General features: G+C 49.1%; 1 protein-coding gene across 4 annotated transcripts in view; it reads right to left on the reverse strand.

Moving 5' to 3' along the window:
• The window catches only part of ZNF618 (zinc finger protein 618), a 178562-nt gene that overhangs the window by 6849 nt on the left and 152716 nt on the right, over nucleotides 1-18997 (reverse strand). For 2 of the 4 annotated variants that reach the window (XM_082656568.1, XM_082656567.1), the window contains 3 exons: nucleotides 16127-16366; nucleotides 12380-12463; nucleotides 9224-9301 (listed from right to left, as the gene is read on the reverse strand). In XM_082656568.1, coding sequence (XP_082512694.1) covers nucleotides 9224-9301; nucleotides 12380-12463; nucleotides 16127-16366 — 402 coding nt within the window. The remainder of the gene's footprint in view (nucleotides 1-9223; nucleotides 9302-12379; nucleotides 12464-16126; nucleotides 16367-18997) is intronic. The other 2 variants (XM_082656569.1, XM_082656570.1) reach the window with 2 other exon arrangements.

Genomic DNA, 18997 nt, shown 5'->3' on the forward strand with positions numbered 1-18997 from the left:
CTAACAACTGGAAATTTCAACTGTCTTCTCTCAGTAATTGCTACTCTCATGAGAAAAGAGAAAAAAAGACTGAATATAAATGAACAGAGTGGACAACACCAAGCAGTCCCATATACATATAACTAGCTTACCAGAAAAACGAGGTGGAACAGAAAAATACTGAAATCATATAAAGTATAGCCTCTGACCATAACTGAATTAAATTAGAAATCAACAACAAAAAGACATTTGGAGAAATTTCAACTATTTGAATATTAAACATCACAGTTGTAAATAGCCCATAGGTCAAAGAAACATAAGGGAGATCAGAAAATGTTCTGAACTAAACATTAAAACATAACGTTTCAAAATTTGTGGGATACATCTAAATAAATGTTATTTATAACATTAAATAATTATATTAGAAAAGAATAAACATTTAAAATCAGTGTTATAAAGCTTCTACACTAAGAGATCTGAAGAGTAAGTTTAAAGAGTAAGTTGAGTCTAACATAAGCAGAAGAAAGGAAATAATACAGATAAAAGCAGAAATTAATGAAACAGAAGATGGATAAACACAATAGAGAAAAATCAATGAAACTAAAAGCTAATTTTTTGTAGAGATCAGTAAAATTGATAAACCTCTAACAAGAAACATTAAAAAAAGAAAAAGAGGACACAAATTATTAGTAGCAGGAGTAAAAGAAGGGGACATCACTACAGATGCTACACATATCAAAGGGATTAAAATGATTATGAATAACTTTAGGCCAATAAATTCAACAATTTAAGTGAGGCAAAAAAAAACAAACAAAAAAACCCCCTAAAAAACATAAAGTACCAAAGTTCACTCCAGAAGAAACAGGTAACCTCAAATCTCTTAAGTTCTATAACTATTAAGAAATTCAGTTCATAGTTTACATAATTTCCCACAAAGAAAATTCCCATATGGGTTCACTGGAAAGTTTGACCACATATTTAAGGCAGGAATAATACAAATTCTAAACAAATTCTCCCAGAATTAGAATAGGAAAGAACATTTCCCAAATCATTTTATAAGGCTGTCATTACCCTGATCCAAAACTAGAGAAAAAAATTACAAGAAAAGAAACTACAGACCAACATCCTTCATAAACATATACACAAAAATCCTTAACAAACTATTAGCAAGCCAAATATAGTAATATATAAAAATAACAACACATCATGGGAGTTCCCTGGCAGTTTCAGTGGTTAGGACTCAGCACTTTCACAGCTGTGGCCCGGGTTCAACCCCTGGTCAGGGAACTAAGATCTCGCAAGTCATGTGGCCAAAAATAAAAAATATAAAAATAAAAAATAACATATCATGAATAAATGAAGCTTATCCCAGAAATAGAATAGTTACAGAAAACCAATCAGTGTAATTCCCTATACTAAGAGGAAAACAAAAATACGAAAAATCATCTCCATAGATATAAATGCACTTTAAAATGTGATAAAATTCAATACCCACCTATGATACAAAATCTCAGCAAACTAGGAAGAGAAGGAAACTTTCTCAACCTCATAAAGGACATCAGAAACAAAAAACAAAAAAAAAAACAAGTTTACTGATCTGATAGAAATAAAAAGGATTATAAGGAAATACTATGAACAGTAGTATTCCAACAAATTAGATGACCTGGATGAAATAGACAAATTCCTAGAGAGACATAAACTACTAAAACTGATTCAAGAAGTAGAAAATCTGGATAGATCTATTAAAAAGACTGAATTAGCAGTCAAAACACCGACCATAAAAAAGAAAAGGAAAGCCCAGGCTCAGATAGCTTCATCAGTGAATTTTATAAAAAGTTAAAAGAACACTTCACAAATTCTTCTGTGAATTTGAGAGGAGGGAACACTTCTCAATTCATTCTATGAGGCAGGTATTATTCTGATACCAAAACATGACTGAGAAGTCACAAGAAAAAACAAACTATAGTCCACAATGCCTTATGAATATAGATACAAACATCCTTAATAAAACAGAGCAGACCAAATCCAGCAACATATACAACAGGTTATACACCATGATCAGGTGGTATTTATTCCAGGAATACAAGATTAGTTCAACACACAAAAATCAATACCATATTAAAAGAATAAAGGACAAAAACCACACGATAATTTCAATAGATGCAGAAAAATTATTTGACAAAAATCCAACACCCTCTCATGATAAAAACACTCAACAAACTAGGAATTGAAGGGAACTTTTTCAACTTGACAAAGGGCATCTATGAAAAACCCACTGCCAACATCATAGTTAATGGTTAAACATGAAAAACTTTCCTCTTAAGATCAGGAACAAGATAAGAATGTCCACTCTCTTTTATTCAACATGTATTAGAGGTTCTAGCCAGGTCAATGAAAGAAAAAAAGAAAGAAAGAATAAAAAAGAAAAGAAAAATAAAGGGCATCCACATGAATGGAAGAAGTAAAATGATCTACTTACAGATTACAGATGACATGACTGTGTGTATAGAAAATCCTATGGAATACACACACACACACACACAACTATTAAAACTTATAAATAAGTTCAGCAAGGTTTCAGGATATGAGATCAATATACTAAAAAAAATCAATTATATTTCTCTACGTTAGCAATGAACACTCCAAAAATTAAATTAAGGAAATAATTCCATTTATAATAGCTTCTAAAAGAATAAAATACTTAGGAATAAATTTATAAAAGAAGTATAAAACTTGTACACTTAAAACTAAAAACATTATTGAAAGAACTCAAAGAAGACTTAAATAAATGAAGAGGCATCCCATGTTCAAAGACTGGAAGACAATATTGTTAAAACGGCAATATTCCCCAAATTGATCTAGATTCAACACAATCCCTATCAAAAGTCCTGCTGTCATTTTTGCAGATATTGACAAGTTGAGCCTAAAGTTTATGTGACACAGAATAGCCAAAACACTGTTGAAGAAGAACAAAGTTGGGGGGCTTAGGCTTCCCGATTTCAAAGCTGTTATAAAGTCACAGTAATCCAGACAGTGTGCTTCTGGCACAAACACAGACGTACAGATCAATGAAATAGAATTCAGAATCCAGAAATAAACCCTCACATTTACAGTCAATTGATTTTTGACAAGGGTGCCAGGATAATTCAGTGGGGGAACAAAGAGTCTTTTTAAAAATGGTGCTGAGATAACTGGATATCCACATGCAAAAGAATGAAGCTGGGCCCCTACCTCATACCACATACAAAAATTAACACAGAATGGAATACAGGCCTAAATGTAACAGTGAAAACTATAAAACTCTTATAAGCAAACAGAGGAGTTAAGTCTCTGTGACCCTGGGTTAGGCAATGATTTCTTACATATGACATCAAAAGCATAAACAGTGAAAGAAAAAGTAGGCAGTCGTCATCAAAAATCTTTGTGCTTCAAAGGACAGCATCAAGAAAGTGAAAAGACAACCTACAGAATGGGAGAAGATATTTGTAAATCATATATCTATAGAGCCCTCGTATATAAAGATAAAAAGATCTCTTACAACTCAATAATAAAAAAACCCAATTAAACAATGGGCAAAGGATCTGAATAGACATTTCTCCAAAGAAGATATTTAAATGGCCAATAAGCACATGAAAAAGTGTTCAACATCATTTGTCATCAGGAATACACAGATTAAAATCACAGTGACATATCCCTTAATGCACTAGAATGGCTATAATCAAAAAGTCAGATAATAACGAGCGTTATCAAGGATGTGGAGAAACTGGACCCCTCACACACTGTTGGTGGAAATGTAAAAATGGTGTAGCCACTTGAGGAAACAGTATGGCAGTTCCCTAAAAGGTTAAATATAGAGTGACCACATGACCCAGTATTTCTACTCCTAGGTATCTACCTAGTAGTTAAAAACATTGTAAAGCAATTATACTCCAATAAAGATGTTAAAAAAAAAATGTTCACACAGGGACTTGCACTTGGGCATTCACAGCAGCTTTATTCGTAATAGCCCCAAACTGGAGACAGCCTAAATGTCCATCTGTAGGGGAATAGATAAACAAATTGTGGTATATCCAAACAATGAAATATTACTCAGAAATAAAAAGAAATACTGATATCACAGAACAACAGGGATGAGCCTCAAAAGGATGCTAAAGTGAAAGAAGTGAGACACAAACGACTAAATATCATCTAATTCCATTTATACAGAATTCCAGTAAAGGCAAAACTATAACAAAAGAAAGCAGACAATGGTTGCCAGGGTGGGGGCCTGGGAAAGGGACTTGTTGCAAAGGGAACTTTTTGGGTTGATGGTAACACTATACATTGTGCTTGTGTTAGTGGTTAAATGACTATACGTTTGTCAAAACCCATCAAACTGTACTCTTAAAATTGGTGAATTTTATTTATGTAAATTATATCTCAATAAATCTGATTTTAAAATAGACTGAAAAGAAACCATTAAAAGAGTAACAGTTGGGCTTCCCTGGTGATGCAGTGGTTAAGAATCTGCCTGTCAATGCAGGGGACACGGGTTCGAGCCCTGGTCCGGGGGGATCCCACATACTGCAGAGTGGCTAAGCCTGCACACCACAACGGCTGAGCCTGCGCTCTGGAGCCTGTGAGCCACAACTGCTGACCCTCGCGCCTAGAGCCCGTGCTCCTCAACAAAAGAGGCCACTGCAGTGAGGGGCCCGTGCACCGTGGCGAGGAGTGGCCCCCGCTTGCCTCAACTAGAGAAATGCCCACGCGCAGCAACGAAGACCCAGTGCAGCCAAAAAAAAACCATTCACTTTATAGCAGTACACCATATATATGCAATAAATAGTTGTAAAAAAAAAAAAAAGTAACAGTGGCTAACTTTGAGTAGTGAGATTATGGCTGAGTCTTCATTTTGTAATTTCTCTGCATTTTCCCAATTTCCTTTAATGAACAGACCTCATGTGTAAAAAAGAGAAACACAAATTTTAAAACGGAAACCAGCAGCCATTCTTACTGACTTCCTCTGCTAGAGTACAGAGATTTGGAAGCCCGGGATTTGAACCAGGCTTTGGCTGAGTATTATAACCTTGAGTTAGGCACTTCAATTCTCTAGGGCTCAGTTTCCCCTCCTCCTTCCAAAATCCCGGGGCTGGGCAAGCTGCAGGGCGATTCCCTCATTCTCTGCCTTTCTGCAAGGCTTTGAAATTGGGATTACTCAACCTCTAATTAGATAATGATGTCTAGCATGGTTTATTAAAAAAATTTTTTTCTCCTTATCTCACAGATAATGCTGCTAAATGGGTGAGGTACTCAGTAAATGATCTATAGCTTGAGCTGGAAACAAGGTTTACTCAGTGTGGCTAACGCTGCGTACCACAGATACACGTGCTCACACACGTACAGATACACAGACATCGGTAAAGGGCGGGATGCAAAGCTGGAATAAAGGCTGTCTCCCAAGGAGGGACCAGTTGCAGAAAGAAGAAAGCAGTTGTTTCTAGCAGGGGACGGAAAAAGAGAAAACTGCATTATTCAGTCTTATTTTAGAATGTGCTATAGCCCTTCATACTTTACATACATCATCTCCAGAACCCTCACCCAGCCTGTGGAGAATGGTGACGAGCCTACTTTACAGATCGGAAGATCGATGCCCAGAGAGGGGAAGTAGCTCAAAGGGATCAGAAATTAAACGTGGCCATTCCCAAATCCTACCACTCTGAGTTACCAACTTGTTTGCCCCCTGGGAAAGTCCCCAGGCCTCACTTAGCTGCAGTCCCCCGACTACTTGAAAAGAGACTAGAAGAGAGGACCTCTGAGGGGGCTTCCCCCACCCCTAATCCTCCACCCCATCTACCCTGCTGAAGAGCACCGGCTCTGAGTTCATGGGAGGGTCAGAATCCTGGTCTGATACTGTGGCGGCACTGCCTTGGGGCAAGTTACTTAGCCACTTTATTTTATTTTGAAATTTACACATTTTATTAAAAGAACAAAAAATAAACAACACAGAAACAGCACACTAAAATGAACTGCATAATGCACACTTCTAAACACAAACAAGCCAAACAGCACTATAACTTGGGAAAAAAATCAAAGCATCTGCCCTACTGATAGCAGTTGAGGAAATGAGCTATTGCATTCTGGAGGCAAAACATTATGGAAACAGTTTATATTTCTTAAATATTATGATCATTATTTAAATCATTAATTGTTGCACAGGACTAATCATTTTCTTATTGATAATTTTTAAGTGACATTTTTCTGCCCAAAATATGTGCTTCCATTTTCTATACTTAGCCCTTTTCACCTCAGTTTCCTTATCTATAAAGGCGAGCTAATGTGGACACAACTCAGAGGGACGTTCTGAGGATCAAATGAGCTAATACGTAAGAACTCAAACGATGTGAGGTACTTTTTACGAGGCATGCAACTTTGGGCCAGAGATTATGTTCTCTGAGCCTCAGTTTCTTCATCTGTATAATGGGGATGATAATGCCAGCCAGCTTGTTGAGGAGCCCGGCCTGACACACGGTAATCGCTCACTAAGTGTTAGCTATCTTTAGTATTACTGCCGCCAAAACCTGCTCCTAAGCTGTCACCAGGGGCCAGGCGGGTTCTCCTACAGCGCAGACGCAGACGGGAAGTTTATTAGCGGGAATTACCCTGTGCCATTCAGCAGCCTCTTAATGAGATTGCTGTTATTCGAGGTTGATCCCCCTTATCAGCGGCGCTGTGAACTGCGCAGATCATGACGCTTAATTTCTCTCTATGGAGTCAATCCTTTAATCCCGACTCAGCCTGGCTGGGATTCAGCCTGGCTTTGCACTGGATTGCCGGCAAGGCATTCTCTGCCAGCACTGAACCAGAACAAAGCAGCCCACAGCTCTTCTCGGAAAACAAGTTGGGATGCTTGGGGGAGGTGGGGCGCCCGCAGGCGCACCCTTGATTTGCATGTTAATGGCCTCCGCCCAACTGCCTGAGGGACAGAGAGGCACTGGCACCCAGACTCTTCCCTAATTAGGGCTCAGCTTTCAGAGCCGGCAGAGAGGCAGAGGGTTTCAGAGGAGGAGGGAGCAGAGACGGGGCCGTGGGGGTCTCGGGCCCAAGCGCTGTGCTCAGGCAGTGGTCCCCGGCATCCTTCTAACTTTGGCTACTGGTTCCCCACGAGGTCAAGTCTAAGTGCTCTGAGTGCGTTCAAGGCCTTCCCTGGTGCAGGATGGCTGACAGCAAAGGCAAGCAGGAGCTGTGAGACACGTGAAGACAGAACCTTGGTGTAAGGAGGGCAGCTGGAGATTGCAGGTCTGTGTGCCCTTGTTTTAGAATGGAGACTCAGAGAGGGGGGCACGACAAAGCTTCCTGCCTGAGGTCACATCGGTTAGAGAGGACTGGAACTCACGTGTCATGGCAGCCAATCCAGCTCTGCACTGATTTTATTTTATTATTATTATTTTTAAATTTTTGGGCCGTGCCGCGCAGCATGTGGGATCTTAGTTCCCCGACCAGGGATTGAACCCGCACCCCTTGCATCGGGAAGCACATATTCTTAGCCACTGGACCACCAGGGAAGTCCCTGCACTGATTTTAATGAGTACGTTAGAAATAAATTATCTCCCTCCCACCCAAAATCATGCGAGTTGGTGCCTAGTGTACAGCAGATACCCAATAGATACACGCTGCATAAATGAAGAGGGGTCACACTAACAGAACAGCACCTGCCTGGAGAGCGTCTCGCCCTGTAATACTCTGTGCTAGTCAGGCCAGACCTGGAAGGTGATATGAAAGATTCAGAAACCTAAGAGAGATAACTAACAACAACCACCACCGTGACAGCAGAAGTGACAGCAGCTAAGCAAACACTCAGTCTCTTTCCTGGTCAGCTCCTCTTTGGCCTTTACTGAGCCACCGTCTGTGTCAGGCGCTTTTCTCACATCACCTCCAATGCCTCCAGAGGATCACCCTACAGGGAAGGGTGGCAGGGTCAGCGAGCTGTCTCCCCCATGTTCCCGTTTCCCTTGTCGGGCTGTCCCTGGGCAGGGCTCTGGAATTTGAGCATATATGTGTCCCTTGTGGCCTGAAGTGGTAAAGAAGGAAGTGTGCCTCTCTCCCCGCCCATCAGTCAGAGAGAGAGGACTCTGTGATCCAGGGGAGGATGGAAACACAGGAAGGAAGGAGTCTGGGTTCCTGAATCTCCACGTGGAAGGCCGCGTGCATTAGGCTGTGATGTGGCTGAGAAGGAAGTGGTTATGTCAAACCACTGAGAATTTGGGATTTACCTGTTACAGCAAACAGTGTCTGCCTGCCTAAAACAGAGATCAGATCAGAAATCAGATCAGCTCGGTGCTTTGTGACCACCTAGAGGGGTGGGAGAGGGAGGGTGGGAGGGAGGGAGACGCAAGAGGGAGGAGATACGGGGATATATGTATACGTACAGCTGATTCACTTTGTTATACAGCAGCAACTAACACACCATTGTAAAGCAATTATACTCCAATAAAGACGTTAAAAAAAAGAAAAAAAGAAATCAGTGCTACTATGACCAAAACCTAAAATTGGAGGCTGGTGGTCTAGTGAGGGAGCTGACATTGTAAGCCGGACAGATGGCAAAACAGCTGATAAAAAGGGTGTCCAGACAGCAGACTCCTAGCTGTGGCGCTACAGCAGCAGTTCTCAAAGTGTGGTCCCGGACAAGCCGGGTGTGTGTGGCCTGAGGACCTGTCAGAAATGCGAGTCCTGGGCCCCGCCCTAGACCCACGCGTCTGAAGTTCAGAGTGCGGCCTAGAAATCTGTGCTGTCACCAGCCCTCCCGGTGACTGATGCACGCTCACGTTTGAGGACTGCTGCTTCGGGGGTATGACCGCGAAAGCAATGGGGCTCGCCGCAGGCTGCCCCGGGCTGAGCCCTCTCCACTGCCCTCCCCTTCCTCCGCTCACCTGGGTCTCAAACCACACTCAACCCTACACACGCCCACGACTCTGTCTCGCTCAGCTCCTGTTTGGCCTCTAGGCTCCGGGCAGAGGTCACAATTTCTGGAAGCCTTCTCCAGCTCCGACCCCCTCTCTGGCTACGCTGCCAGCAAGCCAGCTGCCCCCGCAGGGCACAGACCACCCTGACTTACAACGGAGTAACCAGGGCTCCCACGTCCTGGGACTGTTTTTTGGGAGAGCGGCCGCAGGCTGGCCCTGGCCGTCCCTGCCTTTCGCAGGATCTGAGGGTGGGAGGCATAAGGGGGGCTTCAGTACCCCGCCCCCGTCCACCGTGGGGCCCTTACCCGCGTGGGACTGCATGTGCTCCAGCAGGTTGTTGTAGAACTGGAACTGGATTCCACAGGCGCCGCACGTGTAGGGCTCTGCAGGGAGAAACGGAGCAGCCGTTTCAGGGGCAGCACGAACCCGGATGCCTTTCTGCTGGGCTGCAGGCAGCTTTGGAACTGGGCACCCAGACACACATGGGGGCTGTGCCCTCAGGGCTCTGGGCCTGTCTGCCCCCCTGTCACTAGCTAGTGAGGGAGAGGCTGCCGGGGAAGGAGCAATGGAGAGAGGAAGACTGGCAGATCAAGACCGCCGAGTGTAGTCAAGCGGCATTTATCGAGTGTTCACTGTGTGCCACACTGTTCCGGGCGCCGGGGATAAGGGACCAAAAGCTCTCTCGGGGCGGAGACCACGTCTTATTTGTTCCACAGCCCACCTCTCAGCCGGTGGAAGCACACAGACAGCACTGTTTGCTGAGTGAACAAATGAATGAACGTATGAATGAACCAAAAACAACATAATGGACGTGGAGGGCAGTAAAGAGAAGGAGAGAAGGGGTGAGAGAAAGGGTGAGAAGTGGAGAAACACAGAAAAGCTAGAGAAGCAGGGATAAGACAGGAAAGGGAAGAGAAGCGGGCTGGAGGGCGGCAAGAATGAGAGCACATAGGAACGCGAGCATGCGTGCCCAGCAGAGGGACGTGGAAGGAAAAAGAAAGAGAGAAGAGAGCAAAAACGAGTAGGGAAAAGACAGCAGGAGGATGGCGGAGATGCGCTCGGAAGAGGCGTCCTGAGGCTGCCCCCGTGAGCAGGAAAGGGTGGCTTTGTTCCTGCAGGGCTGGGGGTGGCAGAGTCAGGACGCCCATGGTCAGCTCCACCCGACACCTGTCCAAACTCCTCCACCCGCCTGGGCTGGGTCTCCCTGTGCCTCCACCTCCTCCAAATGGGTCTACCTGGGAGGGCGGCCCAGGTCTGATGCTCTGGGGAGGTCTCGAACGTGTGGCTGGCTGAGTTCATTCCCTACCCTGCCTCGCCCTCTCCAGCCCCCCGACGGGACCATCACTTACTCTGTAGGAGAGGGAAAGGATTGGAAATCAGGGGACTTGCAGTTTCTGCAAAAGAGAAACAGTTTAGCTAAGTCTCTTCTGGTTCTGGTGCTCGGAGATGACAGTCATTACTTCTGTCCTTAAGAAGTAGTGAGCCAGATGGGCTCTCGGAGGAGGAGGGGGCAGCTGGGGTGGGGCTGGGGCACGGGCAGGGTGAGATCAGCCGGGGCCATCCCTCCAGGACACCCCCAACTTTCAAAAAGTCAGCCCACAGAGCGCCAAGGAGAAAATATCCACGTGTGGCTGCCTGGTTCAGGACAGGGAGCTGGGAGCTGCTTCTAGGTCCTGGCACCGGGGTGGTACTGTCCGGCACCAAACACCAGAGAGGCCAAGGGAGGGCTGCGCTTTGAGGGCTTTTCTGTCTGCTGGCAGCTCCCCGCGCTTCCTGGCATGGTCAGCTGAGCCTCACAGGCAGGAGGCGGCAGAACGGGGCCAGATGGACTATACCGGGAATCCTGGCTCCACCACTCACAAGCTGGGGACCTGGGGCAACAATCAACGTCACCTGAGCCTCAGTTTCCTCATCCAAAAAGTGGGGATAACAATAACACTGACCCTCACTGGGCTGTGGTAAGGATGAAAACAGGTTAAGACACATACAGCTCTGAACACGTGCCAGGCACACAGTAAGCGCTCAATAAATGGTGGCTGCCGGCGGGAGCAGCACTTCACACCGTCATTCCCAACTCTGAACATCGGCTCTGGTGGAAGGAGAGGCAGGGGGTGCAGCCTGGCTGGCTGGGAACAAAGGTTCCCGGGAGACCGCGGTTTCAGTCCTGGCTCTGCTGCTTATTCCTGTGTGGCCTTGGGCCAGTCACTCCAGTTCTTTAAGGCTCACCTTTTGGAGGGGCTGAGTGGGTTATAGCTTCCAAAAGGATGAAGCAGTTTGGAAAAGTCGACATGCTCTCTACGGTTTAAAGGATCGTGGCAACATTCTCGGGGCTCCCACGGCACACCTCACTCCCTTCCTCGGAGCACTTATTCATCAAATCACTTGGTTTACTTAAAAACACCACCACCTCCCAAACAGCCTACCATGTGAGTGTGTGAACTCTGCAGGGCACCCTCTGAATCTTCCCCACCACAGGGACGTGTGTGCCATGCCCATTCCACAGCAGAGGTGAGATCGAGAGGCGAGCTCAAGTCACCGGCTTGTGGATGGTGGAGCTGGGGTCGAGCCTCGGCTGGAGCTCAGATCACTGAGGAAGCTTGCACGTGCAAGTCTGCGCTCCTGGATGTTTCACAAAGCCCCTGACTGGTGGTCAAGCCACGTGCATCATCTGTCTGCACCCAGGCAGTGCCCGGCACGGTGCTGAGCACAGGCCAACACCTAATCTGGTGGATTAAACTTTAATTGAGCAAGAAAGTGAGTGATGGCTTACCTTAGTATAAAGGAAGTATCAAAATCTTTTTTACACCCTGCCCTGGCTGGCACTGTGCAGACCAGATTGCTGTGCCTTTCTCGGGCAGAGGCTGCTTGTGCTCACGCATGGCTCCGCCAGGCTGGCCCCAGGTCTGGCTGGGGACAGTGGCTTTCGGCTGCTCTAAGGTGCTCTAGGGTTCCACTAGAGTCTTGCAGGAGGCAACCACCAGGGGGCGCCAAAACACCACTGGGAACCTCAGGCAAGCCTACTTGGGCTGGTAGGGGATGGAAGGGAACCTTTGGATGTTCCCAGGTCCAAAAGGGGACCAGAACTTGGGGCCTCCGGCTCTTAGGCCACAGCTCTCTCTACTGTACCCGCTTTGCTTCTTCTGGGAAAAAAAAATGGCTGTGATGTTCATCCTATAAACATAGCAATGGCTCAAAGGGGGCCATCCAAGTCAGTATATCACACAGGTCATGGGGCAGGGGAGTTCCTCTCTCCATGGGGAAGAGACAAAGAGGATCCACAGTCCCGGAGATGCTCCTGAGGCCCGGAGGGATGTCCCTCCCGCTTCTGCCTGCCGGGCTCTGGCCGCCCTCTAATGCTCTGCTCTCAGCCTCCTCCCGACCCCCTGCCCCATCACGCACCACAGAGGTCCCGGAGCGGATTGAGGCGGCAGCACAGGGTGACTGTCACGGGGCACACTCACCGCTGGAGTTTTGGGAACTGCTATTCGTCTCTTCAAAGTGGTTTTGTGCTTTGCCTTCTACCCTCCGACTGAAAGCGCTTTCTGCTGGGTGGGGAGAGGAGAGAGCAAGGAAACACCACGGTGATGGGTCAGCAACAGGTCCAAAGGGCGGGGCATGCCAGAGGGGGCTCGGGAGGCCAGGGACGTGGGAACTGCCCCGGCCCCTGGGCTGCGTGAGTGCCTGAGGCTTTATGCTGGGGAACCAGCAGAGGGATGGGCTCCAGAACCCCAAACCCCAAACCTGCAGTTCCTCAGGCTCACCTGAATTGCCTGATACCTCGTCAGGGTCCCAGGAGGTCCCCGACAGTGCCCAGGGTGGGTGGAGGTCCAGGCACGGGGGGGATGTGTGTGGGATGTGGGCGCACTCCTGAGCTCCAACTGATCGAGTAGATGGTACACAGGCCAGGGTCTCCCATCTCTGACCCCTGGGGAGCCACACGTGACACTAAGTCATCTGGATCTGCCACTCGCGACTTGCTCTGCCCGATTCTGCTGACACAGGCCCCACCAAGGAGCAGGGAGGGTGACAGACTGCTTCCTGGGGGTGGCTCCGGCAGAGAGGAGGGCCAGAGGGTGGAAGGGGTCCCTGGGTGGCGGAGATGTCATGATAGGCTGAGCCGGGTAGCCCCACACCCTGGGAGGCCAAAGACCAGGTGAGGTCTGGTCGGGGTTCACCGGGGGCAAGGGACTGGCTCCCTGAGTGATTCTGGGGTGTCTCCACTGACGTGCCTTCCTGAGTGGCTCGCCTTCTCCCAGAACTCTCTGTAAACGCCGGAGTCAGAGAAAGGGTCCAACCAGGTGGGAGACACCCACGTTCTGTCTCGAACGTCTGAGCCAGAAGGTGACGGCTTTTCCAAGCTGCTCAGTGGGGATGCTGGATGTACCAGGATATAAAGGCTTCTGGGAACAAGTCAATCTGGGATGAGCAGCTGACCCAGCAGCCTTTCTTAAGGAGAAACAGCTTGCACGAGGATATCAAAGGCTCTGAGAAGTTCGACCGGAGAGAGACCCATCTAGCTTCACTGAACCCAACCTTCCCAAATATAATCGGCCACTGAAGCCCATTTAAAAATATGAGATTCCTTAACATCCTTCGAAAATGGTGATTCTGGGAAATGCCATTGTCACCCAGGCCACCCTACGCCAGGAGGGCAAGCGCTCATACTATGGGAGCCGAGGTTCCAGACGATCACTGGGGTGATGGGAAAGGAAGCCCCAGGTGGCTCCTATAGGCCCTGCTCAATTCCCCCGCCCCCGACTCTGACAGTGCCTCCTGAGGCAGCCTCCGTTTTGCAGAGGCTGTTGACAACATCACACACAAGACCCTCTCTTCTAACTGTGTCTGTACAATGCCTGGACTGAGAGCTACACACCTGCCCACTTCAAGATACCATCTGTAAATCGGCAAAGAAAGCCCCTCAATTCTCTACCTAGGAAAAATGGGGGGACTCTTATTTACGAAGCACCTGCTATGGGCCAGGCACTGGTCCAGATGCTTTACATCCACATAATCCTCCAATCGCCCTATGAGGTCCACGCTGTCATGCCCATCTTATAGGTGAAAACCCAGAGAGAGTGAGGTTGTCAAGTTCCTGGGCCTGACTAAGCTCCTAACCCTTTAAGATGGCAGAATAAGGAGATTTCATTCTTGGGACAGATGCTTCCTTTTTAAAAAGGGCTGGGGCAGGGAAGTGGTTCCTTCTGCCATCTTAAACCTCATGCATGCAGGGGACGGTTACCCATCTATGGAGGATTTTCGTGCAGCCTGACCAACACGTTGGTACAATTCAGCACAACTAAGGTTACAAACTCTTCTAATTAGCCTCCTATGGCTCAGCTGGTAAAGCAGATTGTGATCAGCTATCCCTGCTATAGGCACCTCTGGCTGAAAACCAGCGAGCGGCTCCACAGGGGATATCCCCGCGCAGGCGCGCGCGCGCGCGCACACACACACACACACACACACGCACGGGAGCGGCTGCCTGTTCTAGCATGACGGGGGCAGTGATGACTTCCAGCTCCAACATGCAGGCTCCGGCTCACAACCTGGTGTCCCCTGACCTGCGCAGCTAGTAGTCCAGGTGTGACACCCATCACAAGTCTTCCAGGTCACAAAAAGGCGGCCAAAGGCAAGCCCCATCGCTTGTGATGCTTACTTGGTGACTCTGGGCTCTGAGAGCTGCCATAGACCACACAGGCCCTACAGGCAGTTCTCTGCAGAAACTGCAGATGCAAAAACTCCCAGCCACAAGGTCGAGAGTAAAATCAAGATCTGAAAGCCGTGATCCCATCATTTAGTTGAGCCAGTATCTACCACCAATAAGTCCGTGACGACCAGCCTGTTTAACTGATTTATACCTACTGTTGCCAAAAAACAATGGCTACTAGCTCTTCTCTACACAGTAGCTTAACACCATTACCTTCAAAGTTGATTAACTACTTACTCTCCTTTCGGGAGATCTAAGCACTTAAGCATAGCTTCAAATATTTTTAAGAACCAGATCCTTGCTCCTGGTTAGCTTTCTGAACCAGAGGAAAGGCGAGCACCACTCACCACGTGGCTGTAATTGGTCCAGCCCCCTGGCTCACCTGAGTGAGTTCTCAGTTTGATCACTTGTATATTTTTAATGGATAACTTTGGGCCTCTTGAGGGTATCTGAAAGGCCCGTAGTCCCAGAATGACCAAGTCATCACTCTACCCCACATCCCACATATCTAGGGAGAAGGCCCAAGGCTCTTTCCATCCAGGTGTGGATCAGGATTCCTGATTAGCTGGTACTCAGCACACAGTGTGTCTTATCATTCCCCGATAACTGGTAAGAAATGGCTGGTGTGCACGTTTCACTGCCTGTTCGCCCTTCCAGAGGCTGAGCCCTTTCTGCGTAGACTCAGACAACACTGGAGTGGGCATCCGTTGGCTTCCCGCTGGGCTATGGCTCACGGAGGGGTTTCCTGAACAGTGAGGGAGAGGGAGGCCAAGAGAACAGAGCTCCCAGCCAAACACTCTTCTTCACGGAGAGCAGCTCTTCGTAGAAATGAGTTTTTAGACTGGGTTTTCTGAAAAATGGGGGATGCGAACTCATGCCAAGAGGGTCCAGGCAGGTGACGTAAATGGATGAACTGGGCTGGATGTGAGACAGACAACAGTGTGATCACAATGAGACATGGCACCTGCCACGTGGCCACTGTATTGGGGAGGCAGGAGGGAGTGGTGGGGACTGTGGAAAACCGGAGAGCACACGCTCTACTGAAGGAGGCAGCTGTGGCTCGGCCCCAAGGCAACTGCTACCCTGAGGAAAGTGGGCCCAGGACTGCCAGATCTGACTTTTCAATGTAAGCCAGAAATCAAAAGTTTCATATAAAAATCTCCTAATGCTCAAATGTTGGCAATTAATTTGAAAGAATTTAAAACCCCTTAGGCCATGACTTGGGGAGAAAAATATTCTCCTACTTAAAAAAATTAGTTTGCAAACCATCTTGTACAACCCTCTGATTTAGGGTAAGAAAACCTAGACTCAGAGAGGCTAGGTGGCTTGCCGTGGTCACAGAGCCAGCCTGAGGCAGAGCCGGGACCCAGATTCGTCCCAGAGAGCTAGGGACCACCACCCTCGCTCTTGCAAGGGAACAATGACCCCGGGCACAGCTGTGGCAGGTGGGGAGAAGGGCGGGGAGTGGAGGAAGTGTGAGGGTAACATAGGCCATTGGTACCTGCAGTTGCCTTGCTTGCCGGAGATCCCGAATTTGGAGTGCGGAACGTCGGGGTTTGGGTGGCTGGAGGGGTGCGGTGTAAGAGGGTAGCGCATCGGACCACGGAGGCCGGAGCCTTTTTCCCCGACTGGTTCGTCTGGGTCTTCGCTGCCACGAAGCGTGGAGACGGGGAGACCTCTGGATGCGAACACTCAGACCCCGTGTCTGGATCGTCCGGTGGCTCCCACCCGGGGGCAGTACCTGAGAGGGTCACGCTCTCAGTTGCCGAGGGACCTTGGAACCGACCAAGTACCCCTACGCTCGAGGACCAAAACTTCTTAGTCCACAGAGAGCAAGGGCTCTGGCTCCCACCTGGAGCCTGAGAAAGTCTGGGAGTCTAGAACCTTCCCCAGCTTCTCCTCGAGGGAAGCCTGATCGCCAGCTCACACTCAGCATTACTTGGAGGCCACTGACCAGCCCACTGGCTGGGTCACCCATAACCCTTGACCAACCCAGGCTCTGCGTGTCTAAGAACTCGGCCTGTGACCCATGCTTGGGGCACTTGAATTAGTCAACCCAGGCTCAAATGCATTTTCTAAAATGCTGACTCCTGAGCCTCTTTTCCCTCCAAGGCAGGCTGGCTCAGCAGTAATGATAGACGACAGAGAGGCAGAGACGTGCAGGGTTGATTGACGGGAGAGGGGAAGAGCAGAGGGCCCAATGTCGCCCCACGGTTTTACGGGAAGGGGCTCGTGGAACTCCTGGGCACTGCCTGGGATTGACAATCTCAGGGGACAGTGCTCGACCCAACACCTGACGCTTTATTAGAAATCAGTGCAGCAGCTCCCTGGTGGGGTTAGGGGCAGCCTGTGTCACCATTTCCCACACCTCCTGCCTCCCCTGCCCGCCTTCTCTGCAGAAACTGGAGTTACTGAGAACAGGGGTGGGGGGCCCTGACCCTCAGCGGGTCTCCAGCTCGGCTGGTATCAGGTGGCAGCCTCCTGCACGCTGCCCGGAGACGTAGTTACCGGGGTGGCAAGCCCCTGAATGTGGCCACAGTGCCACCTTCCAACCGAAAGGGGAGACAGTGGTTTCACTCAACTGCAACTCTTCCCGGAGGGCAAGAGTGGACCAGACGGCAAGAGAAGGGACCCCTCCGGGGCTGACCGGGGGCTCACGGAAGCCACCGGCACTGGGAACATCTCAAGGGCACCACCTTGCCGCAGAGCCTGGCCGGAGCCTGGGAAGGACGCTGCCCTGCTGCCTGCCTCAGGGGCAGAGGAGAGACCTTCTTACACCCCTGCTCCCAGGGCAGTGTCCATCCTGGGCACCAGACGCTGCGCCCACGGCTCTCATAGCCAAAATAGACGGGTGCTCCCTGACCCTCCACCTCTGCCCACTCCTGGCCGGAGGAAGCCCAGGCCCAGAGACGCAGGAGTCAGGGCCTTGTTCAAGGTCACACGGGACCCGAGGCCCTGAGGTGAGCTCAGAGGACTCAGGCTGGCCCCCCTTGTCCCTCTGGGGAGGTCACTGCCTTTCCACCTCAGTAGCAGCCAGATGCCAGGAGCTGGGGATGGGGCGTCCTTTGGTCGTGGTCCCGTAAGCAAGCCCTCACCTGCCCCCCCCAAGCCCCAGGAGGAATCCCCCAGGCTCAGTCTGTGGAGAACACAGGTGTCCCCCGCCACTCCTCTTCCCCGCCACCCCACTCTCCAGATTCTCACTTTCTCAATCAGGAACTGGAGACGGGTGGGTGGGGAAGGATACTTACATATGATCCCCCTTTCTCCCTCCCTCCCTTTCAGAGTGAAAGACCTTGAAGGTCCCGAGTTCAACTGGAAGGGTGGCTCATCTCACAGTTCTCAATTGTTTTTTTCTTAGCCACGGGATAAACCTACACATCAAACTCTGAGGGAGGCGTCCAGCGTCCCACCTCTGATTTCTCCCGTCTCCCTGAAGTGCAGTTTGGGGACCACAGCTTGTGGTTCGCTGTTTAACGGAAGCAGCCCTGTGTGTGCGGTGAGCCTGACCCACCTCTGAATCTCGTCTGTCACCTCCGGCTTCTGTGGTCTTGGACCCTTTACTTCCCCTCTTGGCCTCACTTTTCCCACCTCACCTCCACTGATGAGAGCAGGACACCCATCTCTGCACTACCAACCTCACGGGGATTTTGTGAGAATCCACACAGGTCACGGAAGCACCTTGAACCGTAAACTACTCTTCAGACGTAAACAGTTATTAATGGTATTTTTTAGGAATAAGGAAACCAAGGCCCAGAATGGTTAATAAGTTTACAGCCACACAGAAAGTTAGTGCCAGGATGGGACGGGGGCTCAAGACTGCCAGCTTCTCATGGAGGTCTTTGCACAGGCCATGTGGTCCCCTTAGGCACTAACACACCCCCGGGCACCTGGGCACAAGGGACAGAGAATTTCTGAGCAATAAACAGAGCGTGTTGCTTCCCCTCTTAGGCCTCGTCTCCACCCGCAGAATGGTTTCTAGGAGACCCTCTGGACCAGATCTTTTCATGGTCTGCGAGCCTGCTGTCAAAATCCTGGCGTTCCGTGTGGGAGAGCCCCTCCTTCCCCGTGGCAGGGAGCTCAGGACACCCAAAAGCACATGATACAGTAAACCCTTGCCTGGGGCCTGCCCACTTCTTGCCCTCTCAGTCAACCCCTCTCTCTTCCAAGTTTCATGGCCTTTGCTCATGGTATCCCCTCTGCCTGGAATGTTCTTCCCTCCAGTTTCTGCCTGGATTACTACTGCTGGTCCTACATACCTCCACCTAAACATCACTTCCTCCGGAAGCCCTCCCTGATACCCCACCTGGTCATTTATCTTCCAGTTGCCTCCCTTGTTCCCTTCCAAGATCTGACTGCCACCAATGATGACCCA

This window comes from Grampus griseus, assembly GCF_964374135.1.
Source record: "Grampus griseus genome assembly, chromosome: 6".
NCBI classification, from domain to species: Eukaryota; Metazoa; Chordata; class Mammalia; order Artiodactyla; family Delphinidae; genus Grampus; species Grampus griseus.